The sequence below is a fragment of the Cebidichthys violaceus genome, unplaced genomic scaffold (assembly GCF_023349555.1).
Source record: "Cebidichthys violaceus isolate CVI_PGR_0920_01 unplaced genomic scaffold, fCebVio1.0.p SCAF_23, whole genome shotgun sequence".
In the NCBI taxonomy this organism is placed as follows: Eukaryota; Metazoa; Chordata; class Actinopteri; order Perciformes; family Stichaeidae; genus Cebidichthys; species Cebidichthys violaceus.
In genome coordinates this window covers 5993771-6006835 of record NW_027176406.1, presented here as the reverse complement: position 1 = coordinate 6006835, position 13065 = coordinate 5993771, and the positions used below count along the sequence as shown (strand labels likewise).

General features: G+C 43.8%; 1 protein-coding gene across 4 annotated transcripts; it reads right to left on the bottom strand.

Moving 5' to 3' along the window:
* Positions 1–60: 60 nt before the first annotated feature.
* epn3a (epsin 3a) lies at positions 61–10202 on the bottom strand. 4 transcript variants are annotated; one of them, XM_068718280.1, is made up of 12 exons: positions 10138–10202; positions 9085–9182; positions 6361–7111; positions 4519–4637; positions 3778–3855; positions 3277–3366; positions 2675–2758; positions 2228–2357; positions 1801–1956; positions 1612–1686; positions 1284–1520; positions 61–1133 (listed from the first exon to the last, which is right to left on the bottom strand). In XM_068718280.1, the coding sequence occupies exons 3-12, from the start codon at positions 6956–6958 to the stop codon at positions 847–849; spliced, it is 1854 nt and encodes a 617-aa protein (XP_068574381.1). In that variant the 5' UTR covers positions 6959–7111; positions 9085–9182; positions 10138–10202; the 3' UTR covers positions 61–846. The 4 variants fall into 4 exon arrangements, with proteins under 4 accessions (XP_068574381.1, XP_068574380.1, XP_068574382.1 ...); XM_068718279.1 differs by lacking the exon at positions 10138–10202 and having other exon boundaries at positions 9085–9354; XM_068718281.1 differs by lacking the exon at positions 10138–10202 and having other exon boundaries at positions 6361–7108; positions 9085–9354.
* Between the last annotated feature and the right edge of the window lie 2863 nt (positions 10203–13065).

Below are 13065 nucleotides of genomic sequence, written 5' to 3'. Positions count from 1 at the left end.
TGATGTCACAGGAATTGAGGAAATACAAAACAAGAAAACCAACTGAAGAATGACGCAGTGTTCCAATTATACCCTTATATTTGATGAATCAGTGGTTCACAAGCAATCAATAAAACTCCTGATTCATACATTTTCTAATGTTGCCTTGCTTATAGTGAATTCTGAAGCACTTCCAGTCTTCCCAAACTACATTTCATTCAGTTAAACCCCAGAAATTAATTTCACAATAGTAAAATCAAGTACACACTGATGTTTCTCATCAGTTCTCATCAGTAACCGTATTGATGCGGCAAGATTTCAAGAACCGGACAGGTCTCTAGCGCTGGTCTCTTATAAGAAATCTATTTTTTTTACACTTGTCTATAACAGCAGCAGTAGCCAGGTAAGCCAATCACACAAACAGCTCAGTGAGCAAGAGACTTGTTGACGACTTGAAAAGCCCTAATACATTTGCCTGGTAATTGTGGCTAAGTGAAGCGACAACAAAATATTATCAAACTGTGCTTTTGTGTATGGTTTTTTTTTCTTCTGATTCCAGATTGCAATAGGTTATGGCCATGATAATGTTTACATGACACTAACGTTTTCTGATACAAAGGTGTTATTTTGTTTTATACTCTGTTACTGCATCATCAACAAGAGGAGCAGGACAGATTATTGCAGTAAGGAGCAGAACCAGCTTGCATCAATCTAAGGGTTACCGTATTATAATACAAAACTAAGAATAGGGTTTTCATACAAGTCCTCGGGGCTGAAGTTCAATCTGCAGTTAGAGTTATATTTGGAGAGCATAACCTAAAGGCATTCCCCTTTTTTCTTAGATATCTTCTCCAGTTTAGTCGATCCTCATAAGAAAGGGTTCTGTGCAGCCTGTGATCCGTCAGTGCTGGCTGAAGAGAAGGGCAACAAGGGCTCAGGGAGGGTCCCTGGCAGGCCCAGACCAGGCTGGGTGGGGTGAGTAAGTGACACAGGGAGGCTGGCAGGCTGGTGGCTCATAGGCAGGGGCAAGGAGGCACTGTATGAAAGAGAGGTGCCCTGGGGAGCTGAAGAGAGGGAGCTGGAGCCCATTTGATTCAGAGTTAGTTTGGGCTGCTCAGCTTGGAATGGATTGTTGGCTGACGGAGCACTGAGGCCTAAACAGAAAGACACAACAGAAAACTTTTAGATGTTCTTCAACAAGTTATTGAACTTAATCAACACAAAAGGGATTTAAATCTAAATTTGCAGCTATCAACCAGTCACAAAATGAGTGTTGCATCTACAGTCAATAATACAAGAAATACCTGATAGGAAGGGGTTCATAGTCTTGGCGGGAGGATTCACTGGGATCAATCTATCCAGGTCTACCAAGGATGCCGCTGTGGGACCCAGGAATGCCTCAGGTGTCCGGCATGTACGAGGGCTGGGGGCTGCCAGGCTTTCTCCGAGACGTGACAGGTCAAATATCTCAGGACTGTCCTCCCCTCGCCCATTTACATTCACCTGACCTCCATCCATGGCCTCATCAAACAGATCCCCATCTAACAGCAGAAAAAAAGCTAATTCTGACAAAGCAAGTTCTTGGGATGCACAGCATCACAATGAGTAGAGTAAAAGGAATGAATTGTTTACCTGACGGGCTTCCAGGTCGGGGAAAAGGTTCCCTGCTAGTTCCTTTGAGGGCTGAGAATGGATCAACCCCCGAGGCTACAAACATACCAAAACACAATTTACTTTTATTATTTAAATATGTCATTTAAAATAAAATGTGGCTTCTCCTATTTATTTTATATGGCTGAGGTGTATGACTGCATGCGTCACCTGTGTTGGCAGGGAAGGCCCATTCTTGGCCTGTGGCATGGAGGTTGCTCTGCGGGTCGTCCCAGGGGTTGACGGGGGGCTCCCATGGTGGAGGGGGGCTGTTGGATGTTGGCGGAGCCATCCAGGGAGGATCTACTCTCGAGGTGTTTTTGCTGCCTATTTTAGCAACAGAGAGGTGAATTAGAGAGAGAGGCTCCTGTTGTAGCATGTGAGCAGAACAAACTGTACCGTGAACATGAAGAATGAGGAGGTTTTAATTAAAACACAGTACTAATATGGTATATCTGTTTCTGAAAACACTTGAAATGAATCAGGCCGCAAATGTTAAAGAGTAAATATTTTATGACTATAATTTACAACATATTATTTACAACTTGGTGCTTTACAACTCCTGCTTTTGGTCATGGTTAGCTAACTCGAGGCTCACCCAGAGAGTCCCAGGGGTCTGTGCTCCCCGGACGAGCAGCTGCCTGGCGTGGGGCATTGTTCCATTGGGGGTCACTAGGAGGCTGATCTGAGGGCAATGCGAAAACATCTACCAGGTCCATGAAGGCGGTCTGACCACAAAAACAAGAACAAAATCTGTCAGTTCAGTATATTGCTTCAACACTCTTAGGTAGTTCTCTAATCCATAATGACAAAGTGATAGTTGAGTTTTAAAGAAAAACAGGTTTGAGATTTTCACAGTGTATTTTAGTGGTTAAGATGTAAAACCCGATTAGACCTAATAATCCTGCCCATCATTATTATGTATTAGAATTTAGATTTTGGTCCTTGTTCTATAGATGCATGTTCTCAAAACCCCAGTAAGCTACAGTGTATGGTTATATTTCATCACCCCCATTGAGATATTCCATACCCCAATAAATCATACCCCGCCTTTAGACTCCATCTCACGTTTGCTGTCCTCCAGAGCTTTCTTCAGCATCGACTCGTCCCCTTGGCGACTGAGTTGCTCCTGTCACCAGATACAGACACATGGACGCCGTTGGGCATGACAGCTTCCAGCAAAAATTCCCATATTGTTACATCATACTATATTTATGACTCTGCGACTGCTCACAAGCACAAAAGCCAGTTTTCCTAGGCAACGTACGGACGACCCAGATATAGTTGTGTGCAATGGGCACAAACCAGAAAATTGAGCAGTCAAAAGAGAGGAGAGAGCAGAGCATCACTGTGATCTCTAACAGAGCAGCTCTGTTGTGGCAGAGTGAGAGAGGAAAGAGACAAAGAAGAGTGAGGCAGGGAGAGAGAGGTGGAGTAAAAATGTTGTAAGAGATAACAGAGTGATAGGAAAAACATTTTTTATAGTGGGTGATTAACAGAGAGTCAGATAAAATAATTATAAGTGGAAAAAAAACAGGATGACTCCCTACTACATTTAAAAACTTAGGGAGACATTACTGTTTGAATCCCAGCAGCTCCAAAACAAAAAGTGTCTCTTTGCCCCCCGGTGACACCAAGAAACTCTACCTGCTGGTGCTCCTCCTTGCTCAGGCTCAGGGCCAACTGGAGCTGCGAGTCCTCATCCATTTCCAGTGCAGCAGGTGCAGGTTGGACTGGCTGTGAAAGGGGGGGGGGTTAACCGGGGAGGGAATTGCAATCAGTATTTGGTCAACAAAGTGTAAATAATGCTTGGGAGAAACTCACAGCACTTGCATGCAATTCTACAGGTGTCCCAGGTAGAGTAAAACGTGACATGAGTATCTCATACTACTGAACTAAGAGGAGAGATTTAATGGTTAGTGGGACAGAAGGATGAAGCCTTGTTTGATTAGTCGCTGGAGAAAATGACATGTCCTTTTGCTGTTCATGGGTTAAGGGAGGCCATGGAGAGTGAGAAGTACATGCAGGTGTTTCTCAGAGGGGCCCAGACTGGGCAGTAAGGTTGGTTTCAGTGTACAGGGCAACAGGAGATGTGCAGTAGAGCACAAGATGCAGAGTCATCCCTCCCTGGTCCCAGCATACTTGTACCTTCTGGGTCTCCTCCTTGCTGAGCGTCATAGCGATCTGGAGCTGGGTCTGCTCATCAATATCCACTGTAGGAGGTGGCTAAGGGTCAAGCAGGGAGGATAAGGAGGAAGACTAATCAAAGGGAAAGGTAAATGCTTGATTTTGCTTGAGTGATTCTTAAAGAAATCTAATGATTTAACAGACGAGTATCACAGAAACGGCAGTGCGCTATAATATAATTTCCTGTAGTAGCCAAACAGAAGTCACAGAGGGCAGCGGCTGCCCTTGCCATGGAGACTCCGCCAGGCTGTGGCTGCTTTAGGAGTGGATCAATGCACACATCCTGTCTGGCTTCTCACTCATTCTCTCGCAGCTTCCTCACTCTTCGGCATCGCTCTTCGTTATTGACCACATCAGACATGATGATATCACTTTCGGCTAAAGCTTCTGGGAAATGGTGGCCCTTCGTAGAGACAGGCAGTAGGAGCGCCTCACCCACCATGACAGACCATGTCCAAGCGTGTGTGTGTGTGTGTGTGTGTGTGTGTGTGTGTGTGTGTGTGTGTGTGTGAGACGTTTAATGTTTTACTGCAGCGTTACAACATGACATGGCGGCTGAGAAACCCCTTTCTGTCAGGCGCATGTGCTGTAGAGATTAAAGGTTTGTCTGTGCTCACTGTGTGCGCGTGTGTGTGTGTGTGTGTGTGTGTGTGTGTGTGTGTGTGTGTGTGTGTGTGTGTGTGTTATCTTAGTTAGAGGTACCTTTTCACTCTCTTCTCGGCTCATAGCCAGGGCCAGCTGCAGCTGCAGCTCCTCTTCTCCACTGGTCGCGGGCCGAGCTTGCTCCATGTCTGGAGCAACTCGAGGAGAGGAAGAGGAGGCTACAGAGGAAGAGCAGAGGGTGTTGAGTGAGGAACAGGGAGCAGAAACATAAACAGATAGATGGAAAACAAAGAAAGAAACACTAAGGGTGATTTTTAAAAGGCCAGAAAAGGAGCTGGCACTGTTTTTTGCATGTTAATTTTTTTTCTTCCACTACCCGTTGTTCAGGGCCTTTGTTGGCATTGCTTGCCACTGCCTGCACTGAGAACAATGGTGCTCCTGTGTGGAGAGTTGGGGTGGTGGAGGGGCGGAGGAGTGGACGATTGGAGTAGAGCCCACCTTATTACCCTGAATACTCTGGGTGGGTCCCAGGGCTCGGGTCCTGGTTTGAAGGAAGGGATGGGGATGAAGGGGGGGGGGGATTGCTGGCAGTGTTCCAGTCTGGGTGTCAGACTGTCGGTCACAAGGCTAAGAGAGGGAAGCAGGCCACACATTGGCAAAGTTAGGTCTCAGAAACCAATCATTTACACTGTGCTGCCCCTCAATATCCTGCGTCTGAGCTGGAATGCTTGCTGCCAATTAGCTGCTGCCAACCTCTTGAACCCCACCCACGCCATCAATCAGCATTCTGTCCAACACTCCAACCATCCCCATGCGCCAGTGTCCTGGAATCTCCAAGAGATCCACCCAGGGCAAAGCAAGTGTATATTGCAAAAATAAAATAAAAAAAGAATTACTGCATTTACACAGCCCAGCACACAAGTCTGTGGGTGTGAAATTGTTATGGTTGTCCAGCCTGAAAGCTGCCTTCTGCATTTTATTATCACATATAGTATATGATTTCCCTGCGTATTGCAAGCCCTGCTCCTATTGGACGTGGCAACTGTTCATGCCAGATGTTTCCACTGGCAAACGGTTTCGCCTAGAAAAGTATGCAAGGAACGTGTATCAAGTGGAAAATGTATTGGGGAAACGGGACCCTTTGATGGATTATTGGAAATAAAACAGTTAAAAGCTGTGGGCATGTCTCTGTTTAAACCATGTAACAGGCCTCAGACATCAAAGTAACTGATGCAATCATGAAGCTCACAGCTCTGCTACTGACAGACTAACACCTTTTAATCAACACCATTAACCACGCAGACCACAGAAGTATATGGTACACACCAGGCATACGTTCACGAATGCTACACACAGTTACTTGATGCTTTTCCACAATGTGTTTTCAGGTTTGAGCTGTTTGCTGTAGTTGATAAGTCAATGACATCAGATGTCCAAACCACTACACACTCACAGAGGGATCACTTGGGTCTTATATTATCTTGCCGCCTAACCAACATCTCTGCAGTAGCGTAACAGATCATACTTTAAAAGTAAACATGGTATCCAGTTGTGGTTTCACAGTAGACAACCACACACTGGGCCTCCTCTCTTTTGTAAATCCAGTTTAGCTGACGTGACTGCAAACAAGAGAATGACAGGAATGCGGCTGCCCAACCGTCAGAAGGGAGCAAAACCGAAAAAAAAGAACAAGCGATTCAATATATACTCATCAAGGCTTTGATATTGGAAGGCGCTGCTGGTATTAAAATAGCACGTACCTCGATGAGAAACCAGAGATATACACCTGAAAGTGTCGCCATAAATTGAAAAAGAAGATCTATAAGATCACATGGGAGAATTTATCTGATGAACTTGACAAATGATGGGTCACATGTCAAAGAAAGTATTCAGGCGTCTCTCACATGATTGTGTAGATGTTAAGATTTGCCTGCTACTCACAGTGAAAAGAGGACGGTGAGCCTCTGCACCTGCCATGCTCATCCCCATGGACCCCTGCCGCGCTGGGCTGGCTTGTGCGACGCCCCGGGTAAGGAGGAGGCAGGGATCCAGAGCCCAAGCCACTGGTGGAGCCCGCCATACGCGTCTTGGTCTTCAGTGCCTGGCTTCTCTCCTTCTTCAGCTTCTCCTCGTCCTTCAGCAGAGCCACCAGTTGCTTGGCCTTCTCCCGGACATTGACGCCTTGGTCGCGTCCATCCCGATCTATGTACTGAAAGTCTCTCAGCGTCTGGATGGTGTAAATGTTCTCCCGGCACTCCTGGGCCACACGCTCAGAGCCTGTTTTGATCAGGTAGTCCAGCAGGGTCAGTGCCTTATAAACATGGCGCCAGTTCTTACCGTGGTCGTTGAGCCGCTTCCAGATCATGCCCATAACCTCGGTGAAGGCCACTACATTGAAAGTCAGATCTGCGATTTCAGACATGAGCGAGCTGGGAGGACCCCAGGGATCGTTGGAGGTGGCCTCACGGACCTTGATCTCGGGCTCCGTGAAGTTGTTGACCATGTTTTTCATCTGGCGGCGGAGCGATGAGGTCTGCATGATGGCGGTCGTGTTTCCCAGGTGTCAAGAGATAGTCCAACAGCAGGCCAGCCCACTGTGTTGCCTCGGGCGAGGTTGGTTGTTTCAGTGGGAAAATGCAATGAAGTCGGCCTTCTATTGGGAACTTCAGTGATGTCTGCGAGTGGGTTTCTGCTGGAAAAGAAATATAAACATTCTTATCCTTGTGTCAAATATTCATGGAGAGAGCTTTTGAACAAATTATATATATATATATATACACACACACACACACACACACACACATCTAAACACCATCTTTAGTGTCGTTACTCCTTATGCATGAGGTTACTAACAACACTGGGGACTACAGCTAAACTCTCACACATTTTTTCACAATGTAATTGTGTTTGGAAGGAAAGAGAAACAACACAGCACCCCCCAGCGATGTGAAACACAACACCTGGGCTCAGTTTTCCCTGAAACAACTTGAATAGATCTGTGTGAGTGCATACAGTGCATTGTTCCTATAGTAAGCAATGATCAGCTTGAATGTTATATTCTCAATTCAATTTATCTAAATATTGTTTCCTTCCCTGAAAAGCAAATATTAGTTTAGACCAAGGGACTTCAACCCAACCTGCCAGTGTAGAAATGTGTTTTACCTTGGAGTGAAAGGGGGGGGGGTCCTGATTACATCACCACATCAGCAGTAGGGCTTCAAAGCATTCAAAGACTCACAAAACTGTAAGTAGTCCAACAGAATCACTAATAGTTTGTGTGTGTGTATACATACATACATACATGTATAGTGTATAGTGTATGCACTTTGCCCTGGACATTGGACTGCTTCTCTGTACACAGCTGAGGCAGTGAGTCAGTTGAACCGATATCTTTCCCCTCCCAGATCTGTCTCATCTATTCAGCTAAGAACTGAAATGCATGAACATTTTTGTCAAGTGCTGAGTCATGTGTAAGCAATTCCAAATGTTAGAAAAGGGGGGCATGAGATGAAAGAGATGGGCTTTAAAATGGCCAATATGTATGATGAAATATTAGAATAAGATCAATGTGCCATGTTGATACAGTAATAGAGAAAGTAAACTAAACAACGTTACAGTGTTAACTCTTTAAAGACCTCAGCAGGCTTTGGGGCATACTATGGATAAAAGGTGACTAAATTGTCCTGCAATATCAGTCACACTATGAGAGAGCGTTCTATGCTGTGAATAGATCATGAAGTGGTAGTAGGAGACAAGGTTTGTGATGACTAAGTCCCATTATCTCCCGATCCCCGGGGTCACTTGGCTGAAGGAATACCTAGATACTCAGTTCCTGTAACTGAACGTCGGTAGAGTGGTGGTTTTGATGCAGCTAATGACAGAGAGAGAGAGAGAGAGACAAGTGCTGTAACAGGAGAGATCAAAGAGTAGCAATTAAACCGTCCCTTTTGGCCGGTTTCTAATCCAGGATGCCTCCATTACTGTTGCACTCACACCCATAATGAAGATACATTTATGTTGCGACTTATCGTACAAACTACTATCACATAAGTCAAACTGATAGCAGCCAGGGAGGGAGGCAGTACACTCTACCCTCCACCTCACAAGTATTTATTCTGCACATAACACACACTCCTGAGAAAAGGAAGATATGTCACACAGGAGTATTGTAACTTGTGACCTTGACATGGTGACACACTGGACTCTCAAAGTATTTACTTTGTCTGCTTTCCATTTTAGGTTATTCAATTATTCCGTAAAAGCACATTTTCTTGTTGAGAAATCCAGCAAAGTGAAAAGTGAGCCCATCATTAGCGAACATTCTTTATCTATAGGGTATTTATAGGAAGCAAACTGATCCCGGGATCAGGCCTACATGCTCGTATGTTTCATTATGTCCTACAGATGTGTGGACAAACCACAGACTGTAAACAGCAAAAACCGCTGGATGAAAAACACAGGTTTCGATTCAACTTGCGCCCTTTTTGTCCCAAACTAGGACGACTGGAGCCATTGTCGTGCACGTTGCGTCAAACGGGAATGATCGCGTAGGTGAAGTATGTGACCGTGACTCAGCTGTGCTTCCGAGTTTAAAAGTTGAAACCTCGACAGAATAAAAAGAAAGCAGAAAAATCGCTACGAACCACGATCCACTTTCCCTCTTACCTTCATGTCATAGCGCGTCAGTGGGGTCCCAACTTGGGGAGGCTTTGGGTGGAGGAAGAAACGCCTCCGCCTCTCGGCATATCCCGTAGAGAAAGGAACTAGAGTAAAAAAAGGAAAAAGGTATTCAAAGCGCAGAGGAAAGCCGTGTGTGCTCAAAAATGTATCCACAACCACAGCGCGGCGGTGCTGTTTTGTTATCAAACTAAGTTGTGTGCGCGCATGTCACAATCCAGGCTTGCAGAGGACACAGCCCCCCCCCAGTTAAAATAAAACACACACACACACACACACACACACACACACACACAGTAAAAATGGATGGAGAGGGAGGGGAGGGAGGGAGGCCCACTCGGTGCATGCAGAGTCAGACTTAACCCTTTCACTGCCGGATGGAAAACAATCTGAGCTCACTGGAGCAGGTGATCAGAGCACGCGGAAGAATCCCACACAGGACTGTACCGCACAGCGATGCGCAAAGTCATCACAGACTGCGCGGCGTAAATGCAGACGCGCTGTTAGGACATATCTGCTAATACCCTATCTCTTTCGCCTATATAACAGTGAGCCTAAATTACATTTGTAGCACATCACTGTGCAAAAAAACATCAATCTGCAAGTAATTTGATATTTAAATATTACAGAGAGTACACAGACAGAAACATATTGGGATATTACAGTTCTGCAAATACCATAAGATGTGATAGAGTGGGTCTAAACCTATAATTGTTTACCACTGACCCTTTAATTTCCCATAGTTCAATGCTGGTGGCTCACCCTAGCAGAGTGAGTGAACATCCCAGAGGGATTCAACAACAGACTGCATTTCCTCTTCAGCAGCTTTATGGTTGCATCTCTGCTCTTTACTTATTTATCAACTAATGGGATGTTGTCTTAAGTCACATGCTTGTATCCATTATACAGGAGCCAAATCTTTTCTGTATTTACGTTGGCTTGGATTCTGTAAATGTGTGCAAAGCAATCTCTGCCATCTCCTAGCTGTCTATATGAAAGTACAGAGGGATCATATCATGACGCCGAGTGTGTAATGATTACCTAAGGCTGAGGGAGAAGCAGCAGGAGAGAGCAGTGGGCCTTGTGGCTGGTTGACTGAGCAGGATATACAGGAAATACCAGCTCCACCTTGAAACAACAAAGGCATGAGTCTTGGAGACAACACACAGGCAAAGTGTACAAAAATGGGAAGCTTATCAAGCAGCTGCCTCTCAAACCAGGTATTTCTAGTTCTCACAAAGGGTTCAAATCAGTTTGTAGAGTGGGAGGACACATTGACTTGTTGCTGCTCCCTGTTAAATTTTCATGTGACTCTCAAGGATCAGGTTGGTGGAGCCAAACTTCAGATACCACCTCCAGCCCTCCTCCTCCCTGCTTTGGCACCCCTCAGTCTTTATTTCTCCTGAAAACAGATGCCTGAACACTCTTTGTTTTGCAACAAAGGCCTGATGAGGTCAGTGCAGGAGGGACATGCAGGCAAGGTCTGGGAGACCAGAGGGGGAGGAGAGAGGACCTATACTGCACGGAGGTGACGTCATGTGGCAGAGGAAGTCTGACTTCTCTTGGGTTTGTGTGCATGAGCCAGAGAAAACAACAACATGAAATGTATGTGATCACTGATCTGTCCACTGGAGGATCCTGTTTCCTAAGCGTTGTTGTATGAATCTGTCTCTCTTTGCTGCCCTCTAGTGGTTTTGTGTTTGTTTTCTGGTGGGTAGTGTTGTGTTTTCATCCGCTTGCTTCTGAGATATTAAACTGTAGATAGATAAACTGGCCACATTCAGCAAATTGCATTATAATTCAACTGTGCAATACCCTGCCATCAATACTGCATTTATACTGTACATTTCAAGACATTTTTTCATTTGTATTTATACTATTCTTGCATTAACACACTTAATAGAGCCCATTTCTCAGCATTTTGTGTTCGCTTGTTTGCACTGTGGATGCATGTTGACTGTGTTTGATGCACATATGTCTTATATTTGTCATGCCTTATTTATTATTTACTTATATTCTCTACATACATATCCTTTGTTTCTATTTTTCTTGCTTGTGTGTAAGAGCAACTGTAATGTACCAATTCTACCCTGCGGATCAATAAAGAGTTTCTGATTGTGATTCAATATCTACTAGCCTTTTGACTCGGACTCATTTGATTTAAAGTCGTGTTTTATCAATTTGCTATCGATTTTTTCTGGCATACCAACCAATTTTAGTTACTTATTAAAGAAAAGTAACAAATATTCACATTTGTGAAGCTAAAATCTGTGAATTTGGGGGAACACCAAAAAAATATCCACTATCAAAATTTGGAGCTTTAGAGTGTTGGTTTGGTTTCCCTGCGCCTTGGGAAATAATCAGAAAAAATATTTGTCCTTCCACATTTGCGTGGTGTTGCAAAGCACCACAAAGAGACCAATAGTCTGTTCTATACATGCGTACTAAATACCACAGTAAAATAAAGTGAAATGACTTCAGATGATGTTATAGTACTTTTTGATGGGTTGATGATGGGGTCCAATAATTTCTATAAATACAAACCAAGCCGAATGTTGTGTGAAAGGGGTTATTATATTTACTCATGTAACCAGCGTGCGTCAGTGCATATACAACTAACAGCCATTAGCCTATGATAGTACTGTGACTAAGGGTAGTTTAGTAATAATAACGATACACGACTGAGCCCTTCAGAGGGAAATTAAAGGAGCGGTAGTAGCATTAACTCTTGTGTTTTGTTGACTTTTTAATATTTTTCTTTTCTTCTGACCTTATTAAAACCAAAATGTAAAGTCTAATTAGCCATCAACTTACATCAAATATTGAAATGGGTCTATACAGGGATTCATCAAACCTCTGTTGCTTTTCCCATCACCACATGGTTTTCAGTTTTCTCTGAAGTGCACTATGGCAATCAGCCTTGTCTGTATAGCTGCATAACCAACCCACTCTTCAGATTTCCAGAAAGAGACTGTTATGTGGGTTGTTCATTCAGAGTGGCCTTGGTTTGTGCACAGGGTGGTGTGATGGAGAAAAAGCTGCACGTATTCAATATGTTCTGGCTCCTTCAATCAACCAACAAAGTACTGTTCAAATGTACTTTTAAATCGGGTGTCCTTCAACTTTCTTGAGTTACCTGACTAAATCTTCACTCTCAAATAGAGCTATACCACATTTATTGATGTAAATTAATGTATCCATGTCCTTCACTATGAAGAAAAGGTATGATTTGTATAGAGCCCTTATAGTGACATCCTATTACTGCATCACCAGCCTTCATGAATCCTAGAGCAGCGAGTGAGCTGTTTCTCCATCTTCACCCTGAGAGTGTCGTGATCACTTCAGAAAACAATGAGGTTTGCAACTATAACATCCTCATGAATAAGTAACTCCCAGATGCACAGTTATGTTATGCTGTACAGGACCATATTTTATAAAGTAGCTATGTTGGGAGAAAACTGTGTGATGCTTATGATAACATAAAAATAGAATAAAAAAGCAGGAATAAATAGAACTGAAAACGTACCGATGATTATTGTCACCATGACAGCTAAGAATAAACATAGTTAATTAGTGGTCACACCTCCAGTGTCCATGACAACAGGGATTTGCAGCAGATATCTGGACACTCTGTCCATCAGTTAATTCATCTATGTATCCATATTTAATCAGGAACACCTGAACGTGAGGTGCTTAAATAGTACATTAATTATGTCAGAACAGATGAGAATGTTTTTGTTTTTTTACAAGGGTTTTGTAAAAAAACAAAATGTTTTTGGACAAAATGTTCAAAAGCATAATATAAACCTGATTTGGATTATTTTGAACACATTTGGAAAACTACTCTTTCTATATATTTCTAGACTATAGGAACACCGCAATCGTGTAAAGTGGAGATCTTGAGTGCTGTTTTTGTTTGTGGCTTATTTGTGCTTCTATATAAGGAGCGAGTTCTCTGGATGAGACGGT